The 23,903-nt window shown below is 47.1% G+C and overlaps 1 protein-coding gene across 1 annotated transcript in view; it reads left to right on the top strand.

Annotated features, from left to right (window-relative positions):
* CASC1 (cancer susceptibility 1) overlaps positions 1-23,903 on the top strand; it is a 1,039,813-nt gene that overhangs the window by 163,205 nt on the left and 852,705 nt on the right. The window contains exon 2 of the mRNA XM_029600147.1: positions 10,226-10,328. Within this exon, the coding sequence (XP_029456007.1) occupies positions 10,226-10,328 (103 nt within the window). The remainder of the gene's footprint in view (positions 1-10,225; positions 10,329-23,903) is intronic.

Raw genomic sequence — 23,903 nt, forward strand, 5'->3', positions numbered from 1 at the left:
CCAGCTGTCAATCAGACACAGACACACATGATCTCTCTCTTACTTATACACACAGGCTCTTAATCATACATACACATGATCTCTCTCACACACAAAGGATCTCAATCATACACACATACTCTTTCAACAAACAGGTTTTCAATTACAACTTACACATACAGGTCCCAATGGTAAACTTACATTCATGCTCTCTCTCTCACAGGCAGGATCTCAATCACAGACATACTCTCTGTCACATATACAGGCTCTCAATCAATCACATACATGCAATCTCTCACTCACACACACAGGATCTCAAACACACATGCTTGCTCGCTCATTCACTCTCTCTCTCCCCCTTCCCCCCCCGGGAACTCGCGGCAGCAGCAGCCACCTCCCAACGCTAACCTCCTTCATTTTCAGCCCTCGCGGAGGCGAAGGCGGAGTCCCATCGGCCCGCGGTTGAAGATTTTCATTTTCCTCCGAGCCGCGCTGCAGTCTTCTTCCCGCGCAGGCACCCGATGCTCTCCACTTCCTCTTCCGGGCCGCGGGAAGAAGAGAGCACCGGCGTGCTCTCTTCTTCCCGCGGCCCGGAAGAGGAAGTGGAGAGCATCGGGTGCCTGCGCGGGAAGACCCGCGCAGGCACCCGATGACTCCAGCGCTGGCACCCGGCTGACACCCGATGACTCCCGCGCAGGCACCCGGATGACTCCAGTCGGCGTGCTCTCTTCTCCTCCCCCCCGCGGCCCGGAAGAGGAAGTGGTGAGCATCGGGTGCCTGCGCGGAAGAAGAGACCACGCTAGTGTGGTCTCTTCTTCCCGCGCAGGCACCCGATGCTCTCCACTTCCTCTTCCGGGCCGCGGGGGGGGGGGGGGGGGGAGGAGAAGAGAGCACGCCGGTGCCGCTGACTCCAGCTGTCCTGCCGCGTTCCGCCCGGGCTGACAGCATTTTAAGCCCGGGCGGCGGAGGACCGGGGAGCAGCTGGGTCAGCGGGGAACCGCGAAGTATGGCGACACGTGTCTGCGAGCTAGATGCAGCCCTCAAAAGAGCCATATCTGGCTCGCGAGCCATGGGTTCCCGACCCCTGCTCTATACCATGCGTCCATGTGGGGTCCCTCTCCAGTCTCTCTCTTTCTGCCGAGCTGTAAACCTCATGGTGTGAGTGAGCTCACTTTGGATGTTTTTTTGGCCTTGTGGAAAACTTTTCCTTCTTGTGTTTTTTGCATTTTTTTCCGTCGCCAGGTCTATCTCAGTACCTTTCCACAATGCTTCTAGTCAGGGTTTCGCGATTCTGGTAGGTTAACTCTCGCGGTTGATGCCCCATGGCAGCAGTGCATCGGTGCCCACTGGCCATCGCCACTCCACCCCCATCATTTTCGGTTCATGTCCCTTTAGTTTCATCCGCCATGGCCATGTCCGGTTTTTGGCGATGCACCTGGTGCCCGAGGACCATGTCAATCACTTATCCGCATGAGATATATGTCCTCTGCCTGGGGTTATCGCATGACATATGGGGTTAGTGATTATGCACCCAGATGACTCTGAAGAGGACGTCTGCTTTGACGTGACAAGATGGAGCATCTCTTTAGATTGAAGAAGTCTGAGCCATCGACATTGGTGGCATCAGCATCAAAGGACAAAAGAGCTGCATTGATGGACACCAAGCCATCAACATCGGCATGTCTGGTTCCGTCGATGCTGTCGGTGGATAGGGACACTGGAGACGAACCACCATCAATCTTCTCCAGGCCGAAGACTTTGGATTCCTCGTCATTGGCCTTGGCACAGTTATGATATCGAGGTGTTTGGTGGATTTTCAGGGGCAACAGTGATAGTGTTTCCCACAGGGAGGAGCCCCGTAGGGAACTGTAGTACCAGGCTAAACTCAGATGCACAAACACAGAGAATATATCTTTATTATGCAGCTTGTATGGTTCACCAAAGGTGGCAGTAGAGAGTGGATTAGATAGCAACAGTCTATGATCCTTGGCGGAGGAGACCCGGCCCACAATGGTGGTATGAGACCCCAATGCAGATATCCAGTGAGGTGCTGTAGGAGAGACAGACTGGCAGATGTTAATACACACTCTCTTGTAGCTGAATAGATAGAGTTCCCAATAAGCAGTAGAGAGAGGATAGGTGGCAACAGTCTGTGATCCTCGGCAGAGGAGACCCATTCCACAATGGTGGTGTAGGGCCCGATGCAGATAGACAACGAGGAGCTGTAGATGAACAGATTGGGAAGTAGTACTCACTATCTGTAGCTGATAGGTAGTGTTCCATTAGGTTGAAGAATAGGTAGCAGGCACCAGGATAGACACACAGGCCCTCGAGGAGCGAGTACCTGGATTCTGGATAGACACCTGGAAATAAGCAAAGGGCCACCGAGCAGCGGTTACCCAAGTTAGTAGGACCCCGGAGGGTGTAGATAGCTTCCAGCAGCAGCAGAAGCGGCAGAGCAGCTTCAGACCGGAACAAATCCAATCTGTTGCTAACTCAGCGAGAGTCAGCAAATGGGCAACCTTTTGTAGTCAGAAGCAGTGACGTCACTCGAGGGGGACGCTCCTGAGGTTCGTGCCAACACTGCCACAAGATGTGAGGCGTGTGCACGCCCTAGGAGGCCTCAGGACAACATGGCGGGATGCCGCGCCAAAGCCTCTCCGGGGACGCTGGAGGGTGCGGCAAGGAGACGCTACGGACGCCATTCTCCCAAGGCTAGTGGCGAAGGCTGAAATAGAGGTGAGGCATGTCAGATGAAGCTGTCTGAGACGACGGAAGCAACAGGCACCAGGGAATGACCGGGCCGAGAATTGTTTATAGTCCCGAGGGCGGCTGTCTCGGGGACTATTTAGTTATTACCTGCCTTACCAGCAGGGCAGGGACTTTACTAGTTGTTACCTTTCTTACCCTCGCAAGAAGTTCCCAATTTACTAACTGAGGCTTATGACACTCAGAGGTTTCGCTGCTCAGGCTGGTTTGTTATAGAAAACACTCACAGTTTTTATATTTCTCAATAATACTCTTTATTATACTAAGCAAAGGAAAGCCAGAAGAAGAATACAGGAAAGATACAGCGTTTCCTGGGAGTGACTTGTAGCGTCTTAACAGTGACGCATTAAAGCCTTCTCAGTTTTCAAGTTACACATTACATTCTTAAATACAGATTTTGCTAACAGCGTCTGTTTTTTGTTTTGGGATGACTTCCTTATTTGGACTAAACCTTTTACCTAAACTAATGATGTAAAAGTACCGTTATCTTGGTACGCTAGGCCTTGAGCTGGCTCCACACAAACTGCTTGCGTCTCTCATGCAAAGCCTGTTAAAAAACAAATACACATTCCTTCTCTTATGCAAAACTGTTCCACTAATTTCATCATTTAGTTATTTAATCCAGGTTATCTTCAGAATCAAGGGAAGCGGAAGAAGCATCAGCACTGGTCCCCATTGATGTATGGTGCCATGCACAGGTATGCATCAGCTCATGCCACGATGCCCCAAAAGTGACACGGCAGCAAGGAGTGCCAGTCGTCCATCTGTGCTGGGGGTCTGCGACAGTCTCCACCAGTCCTGATGCCAGTCTTCGATCCACCTCGAGGGTCCGAAGAGGATCTGGCCACCTCTCCTTCCTCCCAGAAGGGGGTTGGTATCGGCAATGTTTGAAGAGGAGCTGGAGTGCCGAGTCCAGCTAGTGGTGGATTGGGTGCTGCAGGGCTTCTGTCCTGTTGGACCGAAGGCACTGGACCCAGTGCCACCCGTTCTCGTACCACTTCTGGAGAACCTCAATGTGCTGATTGGTGCGTTAATGACCCAGCTGGTGTCTGTTCCTGGACAGCATCTGTGCCCGCCGGGGCACCGAGGCCTCCCCCTACCAATACAGTGGTTGTTGCCATTTCCTCCGAGGAGGAAACTCCACCGAGGCCGGCAGAGATGCCAAGGCCTGCCGCCCCCCCCCCCTCCCCACCCATTTTTACTGGTGTCTGCACCTCTGGTCGAAGGTCAAGCACTTAGAGATCCCCCCCTGTTGTTTACAGTGTGAATGAAGAACCCTATTACCCCTGGGGGAATGATGCTTTGGCATCCTCCTCTGAGGGTGTCCCATCAGACTCTTCTCCTCAAGATGAGCGAAAGAAGTCTCCACCTGAGGACTTGATCTTCACAGGTTTTGTTAGGATGATGATGGAAGCCATCTATTTCAATTATTAACGGAGGAGGATACCAGGCACAAAATGCTTGAGATCCTCCAGTTCATAGAGCCTCTTAAGGAGATCGTAGCAGTCCCAGTGCTGCTGAGAATATTGGAACACCGCCTCACAGTGCCTCCCATTAATAAGAAGGTAGGTGGGATCTACCTCATCCAGAAGGCTGCCCGATTTGATAAATATCAGCCGCCTCACCAGTCGGTGGTGGTCAAGTCCACCCTCAAGAGGGCCATGTGCTCTCGGACTCATTTCTCAGTGCCCCAGGGAAGGACCATATAGCGATGAATGTTCTTGGGAGGAAGGTATTTCAAAGTGCCATGCTTATTGCCTGCATTGCTGCCTACCAGCTGTACATGAGCCAGTCAGTACTTGCGGGACATCTGGAAGCAGGTGCAGGAGGTGGCCAAGCAGCTGCCTCAACAGCAGCAGGAAACCCTCATGTCACTGGTGCATTAAGGGCCTGTAGTGTGGAAAACATGAAGTCCAAGTGACCTATGATGTTTTCAAGATGGCATCGAGAGTATCTGTAGCGGGAATTGGCGCCCACAGAATGGCATGGCTGCAGGCCTTGGATCTCTGACTAGAGGTATAGGAATGACTCGCTAAAGTGCCATGTACTGGGAAGAATCTCTTCAGAGATAGGGTGAGGGACACTGGCCCAACTTTGAGACCACCATGAAACCCTCTACCAGCACTCCAGACCCGTCCTCCTCTTCTAGGAGGCCTTGCGAGACAGGGGACAAGGAAGTCTTTCTTTCTCCAAAGTACTATCCTCTGCCCTCTCGCTCCCATCCATACCCAGGGCTCCTGGGGCTGCCCCAGCTGGCTCCTCAGTCAACTCCAGGCATGGAGTTTTTGCTGGGTTGTAGGGAGCATAGGCCAGTCGCCCATACCCGGGATGTTGGACCCTCCAGTCGGGGGTAGGGTGCGGTTGTTTGCTAAAAAGTGCCCCACTATAACTTCATATCAGCGGGTTCTGCCTATATTCTACCAAGGGTACCATTTGAAGCTATTGGATGTCCCGCCAAATTGCCCTCCGTGCCTGTTTTGGGGGCCAGTTGCACATTAGGAAGTGCTGCTAGCAGAGATCTCCTACCTCTTAATGGCCAGTGCGGTTGAGCCTGTACCACCAGGGCAAAGAGGGCAGGGATTCTACTCCAGGTTATTACTGATTCCAAAGAGAACAGGAGGACTCCGTCCCATCCTAGACCTGAGGGCCTTGAAAAAGTTTCTAAAAAAGATAAGTTCAAGATAGTTTGCCTGGGCACCTTGATCCCCCTTTTTGAAAAAAGGGGACTGGATATGCTCCCTCGATCTAAAAGATGCATATACTCATACTGAGATCTTCCCTGATCACAAGAAGTCTCTCTGATTTGTGGTGGGAAAACAGCACTTTCAGTACCAGGTATTTCCATTCTGGCTATCGTCAGCCCCACAGGTCTTCACAAAATGCCTAGCCGTGGAGGCAGTGCACCTCCACAGACAGGGAGTGCATGCTTCCCCTTATCTGGATGATTGGCTGGTCAAGAGCAAATTTCATGCAGGGGCCGCCAGGTCCATGCGCTAGACCATCTGGATGTTGGAGTCACTAGGGTTCGTTCTCAACTACCCAAAGTCCCATCTTAGCCTGTCACTTCAATTGGAATTCATAGGAACTCAGCTAGACATGGCTCCGGCTAAGGCCTTCCTGCCTCGCCAGAGGGCTGTCACCTTGATGACCATTGTAGCAGAGATTCAACAGAAACAGCAGGTGTCAGCTTGGCATATATTGAGGCTGTTGGGCCATATGGCTGTGACCGTTCATGTCACTCCCTTGGCATATTTACACATGCGCAGAGCCCAATGGACCCTAAAGTTGCAGTGGTGACAGGCAGTCAGAGCCTACAGGGTTGCATCCGAGTCACCCCATCTCTCTGGGACTCATTGTCCTGGTGGTGGGTAAATTCAAATCTGGAATAGGAAATCTCTTTTCGAAGTCTCCCTACCCAAATTGTCCTAACCATGGATGCATCCACCCTGGGGTGGGGAGCTCATATAGATGGGCTTCTTTTGAGCTATTGCACCCCTGTGACTTGAAGTACCTGACTTGGAAAGTCATATTTTTGGTGGTGGTCACCTCAATGTGAGCGTCGGCGAGCTCCAGGCCTTAATGACTTATCCACCTTACACTAAATTTTATCTTGACAGGGTGGTCTTGCTACATCTCCTATGGTGGCGCTATTGGGTGCGAAACCGGCAGCGATCGCACTGCGACGGTGCGATTGCTGCCGGCTAGCGCAGGCCCTCCCCCCGTTTCGGCCCCCCGCCCCTCATCTTCTAAAGTATCGCAGGCCTGTGATACTTTAGAAAATGAGGCCCATTGTGAGTTAGCAATGGTTTAATACAATGGGTCCTATGGTGACCATTAGATGCTTTCTCCCAGAGGGATAATTCATTTATCTCAAGGATTGTATAAGGAAGTAAATTATATAAGTATGATTTATCTCCATCTGTTTTTAGCATGGCAAGAATAATTCTGTTCAAGCTATGTCTTAAAAGCACTTCTGCTTCAAAATAAAGAAGCTTTTCAACTGAGAGCACCTAATCCAGCCAAAAATGGTAACTGCATGCCTAATCTTGTATGGGTTGCTTCAGTTTTAATAGCTTTTTGGGGGACGAGCTAGAAGTCTTTTATGGCTGTGACACTGCCTGTTAGTCTGAACCAGTACTTTTAAAATTACCTTTTAGAGGAAGGCTAATTTTTGAAGAACAGATATAATTTAAAAAAACTAAAAAAAAAAAAAACCAAACCAAAACAAAACCCAGAGTTAGTCCTAGGCCAATTTTTACTTGTATAAAGTTCATGGTTAATACCGTGATTTTAAACGTTGAAGTCCAAGTATTCATTATACTTCTCAATTGTTAAGATCCAAAGGTTAAGATGACTTTTCACAAAGTAAAAAATCAACTGCAGGAACATAAAGGTTATCCACTGTATCTCTCAGGTTCCCTTTTTGTGGAAGTCACTAGATGTCTGCCCTTAAGAATATTACAAAAAATGATTCCACTTAACAACATACCTACAGATTTTAAATATAATACACTTTGAAATTCCAAAAGGCATAACTGGGAAACATTTCCAGTTCAGAGCACAAAAAAGATAATTCATCAAAGTAATTGTGGTTTTTAGCAGCATGCCTAAGAAAAGAATTGATAAGGTTGCCGTACTTGGATAACTATTTAATTAGAGCATCATTACTACACTAAGAATGTGGGCTGGTAAAGGTGAAGCTCCAGTTGGGCCTCTGCCTCTTCCAGGTCTGCCTGCTGACAGAGGGGATCTGCAGGGCTCTTCCCTTCAGGCTGCGTCACTCCCACCTTGGCCTAAGGGTCCACAAGCGCAACAATCAGAAGGCGCCTTTGCCCTGGTTCCTGCTGTGGGGCCTTTCTAACAGGAAGCATGGTGCTTGGGGCGGCATTGGACACGAGGGAAGATAGCAGCATCTTGGGGTGAGTGTGGCTGGTTGTGGGGACCATCTTGCAACTGACCAAAAATTACAATCAGTTTGTGTAAGTTCAATGAGCTCACATAATAGCATTACATTCAGTTATCAGAATTGAGAGTAGAGCAATGAGTTTTAGTGTTATATCACTTTTTCTGCATCTGAAGAGCAAAGCAAAGAGATTCTGTGATAATGCTACTGCAGATGCACATATAATCAAGCAAAGTGGAGACACTGCAATAGTTTAGTATTGGTGGGTGGTATTTACATTTAATATATAGATAAACTTACAGTTGGAGGAAATCCAATATCTCAAAACATTTCCTGCACTTCATATTGAATGAGGTTAGACTTTTCAGGTTGATTTCGAAAGCCAAAATCTTCTCTATACAGGTGAGCAAGAGCTCCTTTAGGAAGTGTATCAGTCCTAATCCCATTTAGCAAGATACAAAGATGATGCATTTTTTTTCTGCAGAAGCAAGGCATGAGGCATCGAGGGGATAGATAAACTATTGCACACTTGGAGAAAGGGGAACTTGAAGAATGTGTTTCCCTCCATAGCCCTTTGATGGTACCTATTTTAATATAAATAAAACTAAGGGCAGGGCTGGTGCAAGGGTATTAGGCCCCCTAGGCGAACCTTCTGCCTTGTACCTGTCCCCCCCTCCCGGTCCAGACCCCGGCTCTGGCCCCAATCTCATTCACTCACAGTCCCCCTTTCTTACACATACTTAGGTTCCTTTTCATTCACACATGCACCCTTACACAGGCTCCTTCCCTCTCTCACACTAAGAACATTGCTCTCTCGTACTCACACAATCCCTCTCACTCATGCATACACACAAACAGAAGCGCTGCTCATGGCCTGCCAAAACTCTGCTTCTCTCGGCTGCGAGCAGGATGGATGCTGCTCATGGTCCAAATGTTTGTATTTCTTGGCCGCAAAAAGGATGGGTGCTGCTTGCAGCCCGCCGAGGCTCTACGCCTCTCGGCCATGAGTAGGATGGGCTTCGGCTGTGGCTACATATGGCTGCCACCCCCTAATGGCTGGCACTCTAGGCAACCACCTAGTTTGCCTATTGGAAAGCTCCGGCCCTGACTAAGGGGGTACTAGTGGCACCAGTTTGATTCAGGTGGCCTTTTTATGCACATCTACTGGAAATGAGGTTCGAGCAACCTCTAAAATGTCTAGGAAGGTCAGATCTTCTAATCCAAGGCATATTATCATTTTAAGATCCATTTCCAATTTTTCTTACAGCATGATTCTAGAGAGATTGTTTAGTTAAAGAGTTTTCGTCTTTACTATCATCCCTGTTATAAGCAAAATATTAAAATATAATAATAAAAGATCACATCCTTAGCATAGATTCATGTTTGGTATGCTTTTGAATTATTTTGCAAAGCTTCAGCAAACTCTGCTAGCCATGCAGATATTTCTGAAATTTTAGCTTCTTTACAAAAGGGGTTAGTAAAAGGTTTTAGTCATACAATTCAATTTGGATGCAGGTATCAGTAGTAGTATGTTAAAAAGGCAGAGTCAAAGGAAACTCTGTTACATGATAGGCGTTAGACCCTATGCACATCTTCAAAGAGTGGTTTTATCACTATGGGTGCTAAATTTGTTCATGAAGACTTCAGTATCGGTGCCTGTTGACCCTATTAAAAGGACAATGATTAAAGTTCTTATCAAAAATATTAACATGACATTTTAAATTGATTTGAAATCTCAAAATGTTTTTTTACAGAAAGTCGTAAAAATTAATTTTTGGAGGAGTATAAAAGTCTATTAAAATAATTTTAAAGAGGACCTTAATCTATAAAAAAAAAATTATAATAGGTGGTATTTTGTTATAAGTTTTAAAATTTGTTTTGTCATGGGAATATTGGCTTTCTACTGCACCACACAGGATAAAAAAATGTTCTGTTCCTCTATCAACTGGATGAGGGACTAAACCCAATCATTATGGACTGGTGTAGCAGAAATAAAGGAAAGGAAGTTTATCAGGTAAGTCTAAATGTCTCCATATGAAACTGCAAATAGAAAACAATCAATTACCACATAAAACAAAGTGGTAAAAAGAGAAACATGTACGAAACGAAGGAGAATTCTGAAAATTGAGGAATTTTTAATGTTATGATAGTCCTGCTGCTATTCAGTTGCAAAGTATGCAGGTATTTTTGTACCTACATTGTGTGTACTAGGTGGATTTTCAAAGGGAAGTTCAATGAGGAATACCACAGGAGGAATGCAGTGATAGTATGTGTAAAAGTAGGTATAGAGATTTCAAATTGAAATCTGTGTGTATTTTGATGCCCCTTTTACCATGCAGGTAAAAGTATGTGAGTTGTAAACATCACACACATTTTTATCTACACTGAGGGGGAGTGACAGAGGCAGTAGCGTTCCAATTTTCCTCTCCCTCTCACTGATAAACACTTGTTTTACAGTGGAAGCCCCGTTTGAATATTGTCCCCAAAATCCCTAATGCCATATTCAAAACTATGCAGATAAAATGTGTTAAAATAACTTAAATAGTTTATAATGTATTTTTAATTTTTCTTAAGTCATCAAAAGGCACGTCTGCTTCTAAGAAAAAAGGGAAACTTAGCAAAGCTGAGCGATTGAGACTACAAAAAGAAGAAGAAGATCAAAGACTCAGAGAAGAAGGTATTATACTCTGATACTATGACTGTAGTGAGTTCCAATATTTTGTTGTATTTATTCATTTATTTATTTAGATTTTTATATTCCGCTTTTTGCACTATTTCAGCACTTCAAAGTGGATTACATTCAGGTACTGTAGGTATTTCCCTATCCCTAGAGAGCTTACAATCTAACAGGGTCATTTATCAACTCGCGTTATGGTGTTTTCACGTGCGTTAAGGCGTTTTGCATGCGAAAAGCACCGTAATGCATGGTGCAATGGTAATTTTTAAAAGGGGAGGGATTGGGGCGAAGTTAAGGGCAGGAATTTTGTAAAAGTGGGCTGGCTTTGCAACGTGCGAAGCCATAGAGCATGATATCGCACAGTTTTAACGTAAAAAATAACTACACCTTTTTCATTAGCGTTAAGCTGTGCGATGTCATGCAATATGCCCATAATGCAAATTGTGTTTTGGGCATTTTTAGCTGGGGAAGGGCCTGAGATGTGGGAGGGGACTGGGGGAAGGGCCTGAGATGTGGGAGGAGAGAGGAGAGGAGAGAGGGAAGGGGAGAGGGAGAGAGAGAGCATCTCTGGGGGTGGCACCATAACATGCAGCTATTTATGCTACTATAGAAGGCCCACCTAGTAACTCAAGGTGAGGCTTAGGTAGTAGTGTAGGGATTAGGGGCCACTTTTACATGCAGAATGAGAAATACAAACAGAACAGTACAGTCTTGTGAAGATTTGTGTTGGGAATCCCAGCTGCGGCAACCGGCGACCGGTCCCCCTTACCTGCCTTAGCCAGCAACAATTAATGGCTTCCCCCATCTCAACGCGACACGGCCTGGCGCCGAATCAGCCGACGGCATCTCTCCCACGCAGCCCAGGAGGCCGCCGACTTCCTTCTCACGTGCGCGGGACATGCCGTACTTAAAGGGCTGCGGCGGGAAACATTGGCCCGGCCCCCAAAGATGACGTCACAACTCCTGACTACTTAAGGCCGGCTCAGCTTCCTGCTCCTCACCTTGGCAACAGGTCCTGCTCGTCTGAGTGCGTTGTTGCTGCGATCCTGAGTTCCAGCTTGTTCCTGACCCTGTGTCCCTACTTGCTCCGGTTCCTGAGTCCTGCTCCTTGGATTGCTCTTCTGGTCCTGACCTCGGCTTGGCTTCTTGAATCCGCTTGTCTGCTGCCCGTCCTGACCTTTGGCTTGTCTTCTTGTCTCTGTTCGTTTGCTGCCTGTCCTGACCCTTGGCCTGGTTCATCGTGCTGCTTGTTCGCTGCCTGCCCTGACTCCTGGACTACCTTCGGACTCTCCTGAATTCAGCCTGCCTCAACCCGGAATTCTTGACACCGCTTCACCTTCTCTCTGGACTCCACTCCGCGAGGAGACTTGCACCTAAATCCTGCCGGCCCCGGCACCCAAGGGCTCAACCTGAGGGGAACGAGGGCTGGTATAGGTGAAGCTCCAGCCATCTCTCCTCCATCAGCTCTGCCTTCCAGCAACGAGGACCACTGTGGGCCGTCCCTCAGTGGTGGCATCATCTCTCGTTCTGACACAAGGGTCCACACCTTTAAGTTTGCCAAGGCCAAGGACTTGGCAAACCTGTCCGGCCTCCAGGCCATTCCTGTTCTGGCTCAACGGCTCCAGCAGCAGCATCAGCAGTGCCTGGATGTCCTTGCAGCCACGGTTGAACGTCTTGCCAACCAACTGGACTCCACTACCTTCCTAGGGTATCCTTTATCTTCACCTGCGGCAGCACCGGCTTCGTCTGCCCCTCCACCTCCCGGTGCTTCCCCGCTACTCCTGAGACCCGAAACAGTGCCGTGGGTTCCTGAATCACTGCTTTATGCGCTATTCTCTGCAACCGGCACAGTTTCCCAGCGACCAGGTCAAGACTACGTTGATCTTGTCATTTCTCATTTTCATTTAGATAAGCAGCTGAATTAGCCATGCTGTCTGGGTATGTCTTCCATGCCACTAGGTGGCGGAGCTCTCTAAGTTTAGTAAAGTCTTTCAGCTAGGTGCTCCCTCTTGTATCTTCCCGGGTTTGCCTGAGGCTTGTATCTTCCCGGGTTTGCCTGAGGCTCCTCAGTTAGTTTTTTTCTGCGCGACAGTTAGCCTGCAGAGCTCTTCTCTCCTGAGAGAAAAACAGTTTCTGTGAAGAAAAAAACAACTTTAAAATCATTAGCAGGACAACATCCAGTGACATGCCTTGTCCAGGATTCAAGTTTTGTGCCTGCGGTAAGATAATGTCAGCCACCGATGGCCACATTTCTTGCTATATATGCTTGGGTCCACTTCATGACCAGGCAAATTGTGCGGACTGCAGACACATGTCCCCACGAGTGCAGCGTCAACGGGCTGCCAAACTTCAAGAGTTAAAGTCAAGACCATCGGGCTCCTATGCCCCTTCGAAGGCTTCCATCAGATCCTCCCCAGGCCCAAAAAGGAGAAAATAATCTCCTTCTTTGAGAAGGGCTTCTTCGGTCGACACCCCCCCCCCCCCTGGTCAGAACATACGCAGATGCTGGTCTGCCACAAATTGGCGCACGGCGCGGGGGAAGCATCGGTAGCATCACGGCCGCATGCTATACCAACGCAGTCGACACACCGGAGCTCCAAAGAGCAACGTGCCGGCTCGAATCTGAAGCATCGACGCGCCATCTAAGAAGCGAAGCATCAACTCAAGGAGAACAGTGCATCGAATCCAAGTCCAGCCGGCGCATCATCGACTTACTCGACTCATCGACGCAAGGGTAGTGGTGCTTCGCAGCCTCGCCCGATCGCACCACCGACGCAGTTGGCGCACATCGGTGCAGATATTGCCACACCGATGCGACCGACGCAAATCAAGCCCAAAAAAACACCACATAGGTCATAAGAGAGATATCACCCCTTCTAGTTATTGACTCTGATCCAGACATTTCTCCACCCCATCTGTCAGACACCGATTCATCATCACCAGGTGTGCTATCCAGTGTTTCTCTAACCTCCATGGGCACCCTTGCCCCTGACCGTCCTCAAACAGTGCCACCGATTATTCCACCTCTGGAGAAGGCTCCATACAAAAGACGTATGCAGGCAGACATACTCAGGTCCGCTTTACCACCCATTGCAGACCCACCACCTGCGCCGTCTACCTCAGGACTGGCTAACCAAGCAATGTCCCAGATAACCTCTATTTTGAGCCAATTCTTACAATCTGTAGAACAATTTTGTCAGCCACCTCAGCACTCTCCTCCCATATCACCAGTGGTTCCAGAGGACCCCGCACTCACTGGTCCAGCACCAAAAGACCTACCGACAGCACCTTCCTCGCCAGTTGAAGATATTCCGCACTCAGATTCTTCATCAAATTCATTGACAGGCTATCCATCTGATCCGGCGGAGGTTCCCCCTGAGCCTTTCTCTCCACCAGAGGATCTTACATAATCTCAGTTTATAGAAAAGGTGGGTCAGATGCTTAATGTGGAGACAAGGAGGGTCCCTAATCCATGTCAAGAGATGTTAGCCATACTCAAGATTTTTGATGCTCCGAATGAACCGGTGGCGCTACCAAAACATTCAGTATTGACTGCGCTGATGGAGAAGTCATGGGATACCCCGCTATCCATTCCTCCAACATCATGCAAAATAGACCTGAAATATCGAATGAAGGACTCCCCCTTCCATTCAATAGTCCAGCTCTTACATCAATCAGTAGTGGTAGAGTCTGCAGTGCAGAAGGCTCGTAAATCGTGACTTCATTCAAATACACCGCCAATCAGAGATAATAAAACGCTGGATGACTTTGCTAAAAAGTCATTTCAATCTGGGTTGCTGAACGCAATTCTATATAGCACAATATATTTTCGAGAATTTACAAGCGCTGAAGCCACATCTCCAACAGGGAACCCAGGACACAGGTTGCCTGTACAGTACCACAACCTAGAGGAAGGTTTAAGACACCTGCTATGGTCTATTTACGAAGGATTTGATGTCTCTTCCAAAACTTCGGTTAATGCCATAGCAGCAAGATGCCTGGCATGGCTCCATTCCAGTGCAGAAAGGGACGATGTTCATGATAAATTAGTGAATCTGCCATGCTGTCCAGATAATAATATTGAGGATAAGTTCACTGACACAGTGACGAAGCTTATAGAACAGAAAACAGCAGTTCTTTCACTCACATCAGCTGTTTCAACTTCTTCCTGCGGTACCGACCAGCTTCGAAGAATGCCAGAGCTGACGCCCTCTCTAGGCTCCATGAGATGGAGAACACGCTCATTGTACCCCAGTACATCTTGGACCCAGCCAAAGTGCTCCCCACTGCCACCAATACGTTGTCCCTGTGAAAGACAGTCGTTCCCCTTCGTTTTCGTCGGAAGGTCCTGTCCTGGGCCCATGACTCCCGGCAGGGCCCACACGCTGGAGCTTTTATCCCGCTACTACTGGTGGCCACGGGTGGAACGAGATGTCCGGGCATACATCAGCTCCTGCCCGACCTGCGCCCAGCAGAAGCCATTGCCAGGTCACCCCTGGGGCCTCTTGCAACCACTTCCAGGACCCAAAGAACCGAGGACACACATCACCACGGACTTCGTGGTGAACCTGCCCCCATCCAGTGGGAACCAAGTCATCTGGGTGGTCATCAATAGATTTTAAAAAATGGCGCACTTTGTCGCCTTTCCAAAGCTACCCTCGACACCCGAACTTGCTCAGCAATTCACCCAACACCTTTTTCGCCTCCATGGTCTTCCACGACACATAGCTTCCGACCGCGGGTCCCAGTTTACGGCGAAGTATTGGCGCTCCCTGTGCAAAACATTCGAGATACAATTGGACTTTACATCAGCTTTTTACCCTCAGGGGAACGGCCAGGCTGAGCTCTAAAAGCCTTCCTCCATTCCTTCGTTGGAAGCAGACAAGATGATTGGTCTGCCCTGTTACCCCTGCGCAGAATTCTCCCACAATCTGCACACCCATTCCGCCATGGGAGCTTCCCCATTTCAGCTAGTCTTTGGAAAGCAACCAGTGCCCCTGCTGCCCTTGCCACTCATAGTGCCTTCTCTGGCTGCCCAGCTCACCGCTCAGCAACTCCACTCCCTGTGGAGCCGTGGATGCAGCCAAAAGAGGTACGGACAAACACAGACGCCCAGCACCCCTCTTTAGACCGGGGGATCAAGCATGGGTGAGCCCTCGCCATATATGTCTTCGGGTGCCTTCCATGAGGCTGGCTGCTAAGTATATTGATCCTTTTACAGTGAGCAAACGCCTGGGCCCAGTCTCCTACTGCCTACGCCTAGCCTCCAGTTTGAAGATACACAATACGTTTTACGTTTCCTTGTTGAAACTTTTGGTGCTCTCTCCGTTCTACCGCAAGCCACCAGAACCTCAGGACATCTCCTCAGAAGAAGACCAGGTCTACCAGGTCAAGAACATACTGGATGTGAGATGCAACCGCAGGCATTGGGAATAGCTGATTTCTTAGGAGGGATTTGGTCTAGAGGAGAACACCTGGGAACCCGCCTCTAACATCTTGGACAAATCCCTTCTCCAACAACTCCACCAGACCCATCTCAGCAGGCCTGGTCCTTCTGGGAGGGGGCGTAGAGCGGGGGGTACTGTTGGGAATCCTGGCCACGGCAGCCCACTATCGGTTTTCCTTACCTGTCTCGGCTAGTAACGGTTAAGGGCTTCCCCCTCTCAGCGCGGCACAGCCCGGCGTCGAATCGGCTGACGGCATCTCTCCCACACGGCCCAGAACGCCGCCGACTTCCTCCTCATGTGCACTCCCCTAGGCGTGCACGCGCGGGGCTTGCTAGTATTTAAAGGGGCCACGGCGGGAAACATCGGCCTGGCCCCCGAAGATGACATCATGACTCCTGACTACTTAAGGCCACCTCAGCTTCCTGCTCCTCGCCTTGACAACAGGACCTGCTCGTCTGAGTGCGTTGTTGCTGCGTTCCAGAGTTCCAAGGGCTCAACCTGAGGGGAACGAGGGCTGGTATAGGTGGAGCTCCAGCCGGCTCTCCTCCACTAGCTCCACCTTCCAGTGATGAGGACCACTGGGGGCCGACCGTCAGTGGTGGCACCAACTCTCGTTCTGGCGCAAGGGTCCACACCCTTAACAATTTGATATCCTTCGGAGTGAGGAAACTCGGACAACGATGAGATTTGTACAATGTTCTCTCAACCTTGCTAGACTGTACTGTTCTGTTCGTATGTCTCACTCTGCATGTAAAAGTGGCCCCATCCCCTTAACTGCTACCTAAACCTCATTTCGAGTTACTAGGTGGGCCTCCTATAGTAGCATAAATAGCTAACTGCTACAAGGGCCTTGTAGATATTCTCAGTCTCAGTCTGTGAAATGAGCACTTGGAGGTAAGAAAGTGCAATTATGTAGGAATTACCACAAAGTGCAAAAAGTTAATACACTTTGTGGTAATACCTATGCAAAGCAATAAGATAATGCACATTGTAAAAAATAGGCTATTACCAAAAAACACACCCCTTTTTATATCTCATGCGATATTTACTGCTTTTTTACTTACGTTTGTACCTGCGTATAGCAAGACATCTTATCTAAACTTTGGCTTAGTTGTAAAGAATATTAATACCAGTATGCATATAGAATTTGATCTTTATTTTATAGCTTTTATTAGAGGAGTATTCTATTATTTTTATCCCACCTTTTCCCAAAGAGACACAAAGTGGCTAAAATAAATTACAGAATACTAGGCTATGTATTTTAACTGAAAATGGATACAAATTGCAAAATCTTGGTATATAATCAAGGTTTGAAGTAAACTATAATTTACAGACCTGGATAACACCTTTCATCTAAAGTATATGTAACGTTTTAGAAACATAAATGCCACTTGCAATGTGTATGGTCATACTCAGTAATTTGTACATCGCATAATGATTTCTGAAAAGAAAAGAGGAAAATGTAAAAAGCGTTTTTATAGTGTTTGTATTAAAATACAGTGGTAAAAAAGACAAAGGGGCGGATTTTAAAAGGCCTGCGCGCGTAAATCCATTCCGGATTAACGCGCGCAGGGCTCTTGCGCACCGGCGCGCCTATTTTGCATAGACCGCCGGCGCGCGTAAAGCCCCGGGACGTGCGTAAGTCCCGGGGCTTTGGAAAAGGGGTGGGGAGGGGGCGTGCCGCGGTGTTTCGGGGGCGTGCTGCGGCGTTTCGGGGGCGTGGCGCCGGCCCGGGGGCGTGGTCGAGGCCTCCGGACCAGCCCCCGGGACCGGAACACGGAACGGGGCTGCCGGCCGGCGCGCGCAAAGTTACGCCTGCTTTCAGCAGGCGTAACTTTGCCGACAAAGGTAGGGGGGGGGTTTAGATAGGGTCGGGGGGGTGGGTTAGGTAGGGGAAGGGAGGGGAAGGTGGGGGGAGGGCGAAGGAAAGTTCCCTCCGAGGCCGCTCCGAAATCGGAGCGGCCTCGGAGGGAACAGGCAGTGTTTTTGGTGTTTCTTGAAAAATTGAAGGTTGAAAAAAAAGCCCAATTGTGGGTGACAAAAAACTTTAAGAAATATTCTAAGGAAAAGTTTTAAGATTTTTTCACTAATCTAATCACGTTAAAAATAGAAAAAATATTCACGGGTTGGAGGAGGTTGGTTCATGATTAAAAATACCATACATTGCTGGATGCGATGATATGAAATTGTATGAAACCTTCCTCTTCTTCCCCTAAAAATTTGTGTTTTGCCTTGTTGGTGGATAAACTATTGCATTTGACAGTTTTTTCAAATAGTGAGAGATTTTTCTCCGGTTTGCAACAATGTAAAAAAAAAATAAAAATCATTTGAACATTTTTCTGAGGTGATATCATGTTTTGTGCAAATGGGTATCATCAAGACATCCTTTACTCTTTCGAGCACTGGGGGGCACCACTGAATGCGTTGTTACTGTTGTACCTTCAACGCCTTTGGGTACTGTGGATGCCATTGGTGCTGTCGGACCGTCGCCACCTTCAGGTGAGGTGAGGTCATTGATGTCCTCAGGTTCCATGGGGGCACCATTAGCTGTCTGCTATGAAAGCTGTTAGCTCCATGGGTGTCATCAAGTTTCTTTGGCGCTTTGTGTGTTGCCAATGCCCAGGACACACATCTGACACTGACGAACGTTGACTGTGCTGTTGGCACCATGGGTGGCATTGCCATTGTGGGAACTGGTGGGCATGGTCAGATGCCATAGGGTGCTGCGCCTCAGGGTGCCATGAGCATCATCGGGCACCATAGGCTTCCCTGATGCTATAGGGGGGCTTCATTTACCACAGACGCCACAGTTATCAAGGTTGTGGATAGCCACTTTGGGTGTCCCTTGGGCACTGTGGATGTCTTGAAGGAGATGCCTTTAAGCACTGCCAAGCAACAGACTGATGCAGTCGGGGCTCCAGTGACACTGTGCACACTGGGATCTCTCTGAACACACAGAATCCATAAGGTGTCATTGAGACAGTGGCGATTAAGCGAGATTGACATCGGCAGGAGTTGTCTTCTCCTCCCAGCAGTATTACACCTCCAGACAATATTATCACTGTCAGCATCATGGAATACTGGGGCACCATAGTGCTGACAGTGATAATATTGCCACCATCACTGCTTAGGGCCCCGTTACATTTGTTTCTGTCATCACTTGTGTATCTTACCATAGGTGCTGTGTGGCACCATTGAGAAGAGCTCCATCACACACATGATTTGATGGTTCTTTTGTAGGTTGCAGCTACCAGCCCTAACATATGGGCGGTCCAGGCTATGGTATGGGGCTATGCCCATGGATGCTGCAGCGTTGAGTGTATGCACACCTCCATCATCAAGATTGTGTACTACTGCACGAGTGCAAGGCATTCCACTTGCAGGCCGGGAATTTGGTGCAGGGGCATAATGTTTTAGCTCCTGGTCACTACACAATTGGAGTGGATACTAGGGTGATAATGTCAGGAGTCTTCCCCCTATGGGTAAGGGGTAGGACTTTTAGGGCCTTCCTGTCTTGGCTTACTCTAGAGCAGTGGTTCTCAACTGGTGTGTCGCGACACACCAGTGTATCGCCACACTTCCCGGTCCCCCGCTGACCCAGCTGCTCCCCCTACCCACGCAAAATAGGTCCTCCGCCCGGGCTGAAAATGCTGATAGCCCGGGCGGAACACGGCAGGACAGCTGGAGTCAGTGGCACCGGCATGCTCTCTTCTCCCCCCCACCCCCACGGCCCGGAAGAGGAAGTGGTGAGCAGTGGGTGCGTGCACAGGAAGAAGAGACCATGCTAGTGCAGGCAGCTCGGCCCGAAGAAGAGAAGAGAGGCCCAGCCTGAGGAATGAGCAGTGCGACTCGAGAAAAACGAAGAACAACGTCAACCCCCTTGGCCGATGGGACTCCTCTGCGTGAGCTGAAAGTGAAGGAGATTGCTGCTGCCTTTAGGGTTGGAAGTGGAGGAGGCTGCTGCTGCTGCTAGTTTGGGGGGGGGGGGGAGTGAGTGAATGAGCAAGCATATCTACTTGAGGTGCCGTGTGTGTGTGAGAGACAGCATGTATGTGAATGATTGAGGCCTGTATATGTGAAAGAGAGTATGTATATGATTGACAGCCTGTGTATGAGAGAGAGCATGAATGGAAGTGCATGACTGAGAACCTGTATGTGTAAGTTTGTGGTTGAAAACCTGTTTGTGTGAAAGAGTATGCGTGTGTGATTGAGATCCTTTGTGTGTGAGAGAGATCATGTGTATGTATGATTAAAAGCCTGTGTGTATAAGTAAAAGAGAGACCATATGTGTCTGTGTGTGATTGAGAGCTGGTTTAGGTGAGGGAACATGTGAGTATGTGATTGAGAGCCTGTGTGTAAATGAGAGAAAGAGAGAGCACATATAAGCATGAGAATGAGAGTCTGTTTGTGAGAGAAAAAGACAGCATGTATGTGTGCGATTGAAAGCCTGTATGTGTAAGCATGAAAAGACCGACAGCATATGTGTAAATGTGTAATTAAGAGCCTATATAAGAGAGAGAAAAAGCATGTGTATATGAGAGTGATTGAGGGCCAGTGTGAGAGAGAGAGGAGAAAGTTGCAAGCAAACCATCCCTCCTCCTGCTAATTCAAAACAATCTCAGGGCATCTGGATATCAAACGTTCCCAGTTATGCAGAGCAAACCATTTTTTGTATCCTTATTATTTTTCATTATTGGGCCTTTGTGTCTGCTGTTTTGAAATATTTTATTGGTATCTAGAAATTTTTGATATGAAATTTTATTTATTGGATATTCCATTCGTCAGCTGTTTCAAAATAATCTGTTCTTTTTGTTAGTATAGTTTTGCTGCTATTGATTTTATATTTCTTGATTTGTTTTAGAAGGACTTGTTAAGTTTCTTTTTTTACTTTGTTACACTGCATACAGAGACCCTGGCTTGTTGCAGTTTCCATTTCACCTTTTGTCTGCATGCTTCTAGTTATGCGTTTTGGTCTCTTTATTCTTTCTTAGGTGAGGGTCAGCACATGCGATTCAGGTGAAGTTTTCTGCTGGCGTGCAGTTTCTGTGTAGGGCTCTATAGTAGCTTGGCTTGTCCGTTTTCCTAATAGGAGGTGTATTGATGTCTTAAGGCCTGGTGTAATATTTTCAGTGTTGCCTAACAACTGAAAAGCAGGTTGTTAATACAAAGAAAAAACACACTTTGAAATGTCTGTATGCCAATGCCAGAAGTCTAAGAAGTAAGATGGGAGAGTTAGAGTGTATAGCAGGAAATGATGAGATTGACATAATTGGCATCACAGAGACTTGGTGGAAGGAGGATAACCAATGGGACAGTGCTATATCAGGGTACAAATTATATCGCAATGATAGGGAGGATCAACTTTGTGGGGGTGTGGCACTTTATGTCCGGGAGGGTATAGAGTCCAACAGGATAAAGATCATGCAAGAGACTAAATGCTCAGTAGAATCTATATGGGTAGAAATCCCATGTGTGTTGAGTAAGAGTATAGTAATAGGAGTATACTACCGTCCACCTGGACAAAATGGTCAGACAGATGTTGAAATGCTAAGAGAAATCAGGGAAGCTAACCAATTTGGCAGTGCAATAATAATGGGAGATTTCAATTACCCCAATATTGACTGGGTAAATGTAACATCAGGATTTGCTAGAACATAAAGATCCTGGATGTAATAAATGACTGCTTCATGGAGCAATTGGTTCAGGAACCAACAAGAGAGGGAGCTATTTTAGATTTAATTCTTAGTTGAAAGCAGGATTTGGTGAGAGAGGGTAACGGTGGTGGGGCCACTTGGCAAAAGTGATCATAACATGATCAAATTTAAACTAATAACTGGAAGGGGGACCATAAGTAAATCTGCTGCTCTAACACTAAACTTTCAAAAGGGAAACTTTGATAAAATGAGGAAAATAGTTAGAAAAAAACTGAAAGGTGCAGCTACAAATGTTTAGTGTTCAACAGGCATGGACATTGTTTAAAAATACAATCCTAGATGCGCAGTCCATATGTATTCCACACATTAAAAAAGATGGAAGGAAGGCAAAACAATTACCGTCATGGTTTAAAGGTGAGGTGAAAGAGGCTATTTTAGCCAAAAGAAATCCTTCAAAAATTGGAAGAAGGGATCCATCTGAAGAAAATAGGATAAACATAAGCTTTGTCTAGTTAAGTATAAAACATTGATAAGACAGGCGAAGAGAGAATTTGAAATGAAGTTGGCCATAGAGGTAAAACCTCATAATAAAAACTTTTAAAATATATCCAAAGCAAGAAACCTGTGAGGGAGTCGGTTGGACCATTAGATGACCAGGGGTTAAAGGGGCTCTTAGGGAAGATAAGGCCATTGCAGAAAGACTAAATGAATTCTTTTCATCCGTGTTTACTGATGAGAATGTTGGGGAGATACCAGTTCCGGAGATGGTTTTCAGGGGTGATGAGTCAGACGAACTGAACAAAATCACTGTGAACCTGGAAGATGTAGTAAGCCATATTGACAAACTAAAGAATAGCAAATCACCTGGACCAGATGGTATGCATCCTAGGGTACTGAAGGAACTAAAAAATGAAATTTCTGATCTATTAGTTAAAATTTGTAACCTATCATTAATATCATCCATTGTACCAGAAGACTGGAGAGTGGCCAATATAACCCCAATATTTATAAAAGGCTCCAGATGCGATCCGGGTAACTTTAGACTTCAGTGCCGGGAAGAATAGTGGAAACTATTCTCAAGATAATTGTAGAGCATAAAGAAAGACATGGTTTAATGGAACACAGTCAACATGGATTTACCCAAGGGACGTCTTGCCTAACAAATCTGCTTCATTTTTTTGAAGGGATTAAGAAACATGTGGATAAAGGTGAACCGGTAGATGTAGTGTATTTGAATTTTCAGAAGGCGTTTGACAATGTCCCTCATGAGAGGCTTCTAAGAAAACTAAAACATCATGGGATAGGAGGAGATGTCTTTTCGTGGATTACAAACTGGTTAAATGGTCAATTTTCTCAGTGGAAAAGGGTAAACAGTGGAATGCCTCAGGGATCTGTACTTGGACTGGTGCTTTTCAATATATATTTATTTATTTATTTATAACTTTTTTTATGCCGAAGTTCAGGTAACAGAATTACTTATCACTCCGGTTTACATCTGGAAAAGAATACGACAAGTGAGGTTATCAAATTTGCGGATGATACAAAATTATTCAGAGTAGTTAAATCACAAGCGGATTGTGATACATTACAGGAGGACCTTGCAAGACTGGAAGATTGGGCATCCAAATGGCAGATGAAATTTAATGTGGACAAGTGCAAGGAGTTGCATATAGGGAAAAATAACCCTTGCTGTAGTTGCACAATGTTAGGTTCATATTAGGAGCTACCACCCTGGAAAAAGATCTAGGCATCATAGTGGATAATACTTTAAAATCGTTGCTCCGTGTGCTGCAGCAGTCAAAAAAGCAAACAGAATGTTAGGAATCATTAGGAAGGGAATGGTTAATAAAACGGAAAATGTCATAATACCTCTATATCACTCCATGGTGAGACCGCACCTTGAATTCTGTGTACAGTTCTGGTCGCCGCATCTCAAAAAAGATATAGTTGTGATGGAGAAGGTACAGAGAAGGGCAATCAAAATGATAAAGGGGATGGAACAGCTCCCTTATGAGGAAAGGCTGAAGAGTTTAGGGCTGTTCAGCTTGGAGAAGAGACTGCTGAGGGGGGATATGATAGAGATCTTTAAGATCATGAGAGGTCTTGAACGAGTAGATGTGAATCGGTTATTTACACTTTCGAATAATAGAAGGACTAGAGGGCATTCCATGAAGTTAGCAGGTAGGACATTTAAGACTGATCGGAGAAAATTCTTTTTCACTCAACGCACAGTAAAGCTCTGGAATTTGTTTCCAGAGGATGTGGTTAGTGCATTTAGTGTAGCTGGGTTCAAAAAAGGTTTGGATAAGTTCTTGGAGGAGAAGTCCATTAACTGCTATTAATCAAGTATACTTAGGGAATAGCCACTGCTATTAATTGCATCAGTAGCATGGGATCTTCTTAGTGTTTGGGTAATTGCCAGGTTCTTGTGGCCTGGTTTGGCCTCTTTTGGAAACAGGATGCTGGGCTTGATG

The sequence above is a fragment of the Rhinatrema bivittatum genome, chromosome 4, assembly GCF_901001135.1.
Source record: "Rhinatrema bivittatum chromosome 4, aRhiBiv1.1, whole genome shotgun sequence".
NCBI classification, from domain to species: Eukaryota; Metazoa; Chordata; class Amphibia; order Gymnophiona; family Rhinatrematidae; genus Rhinatrema; species Rhinatrema bivittatum.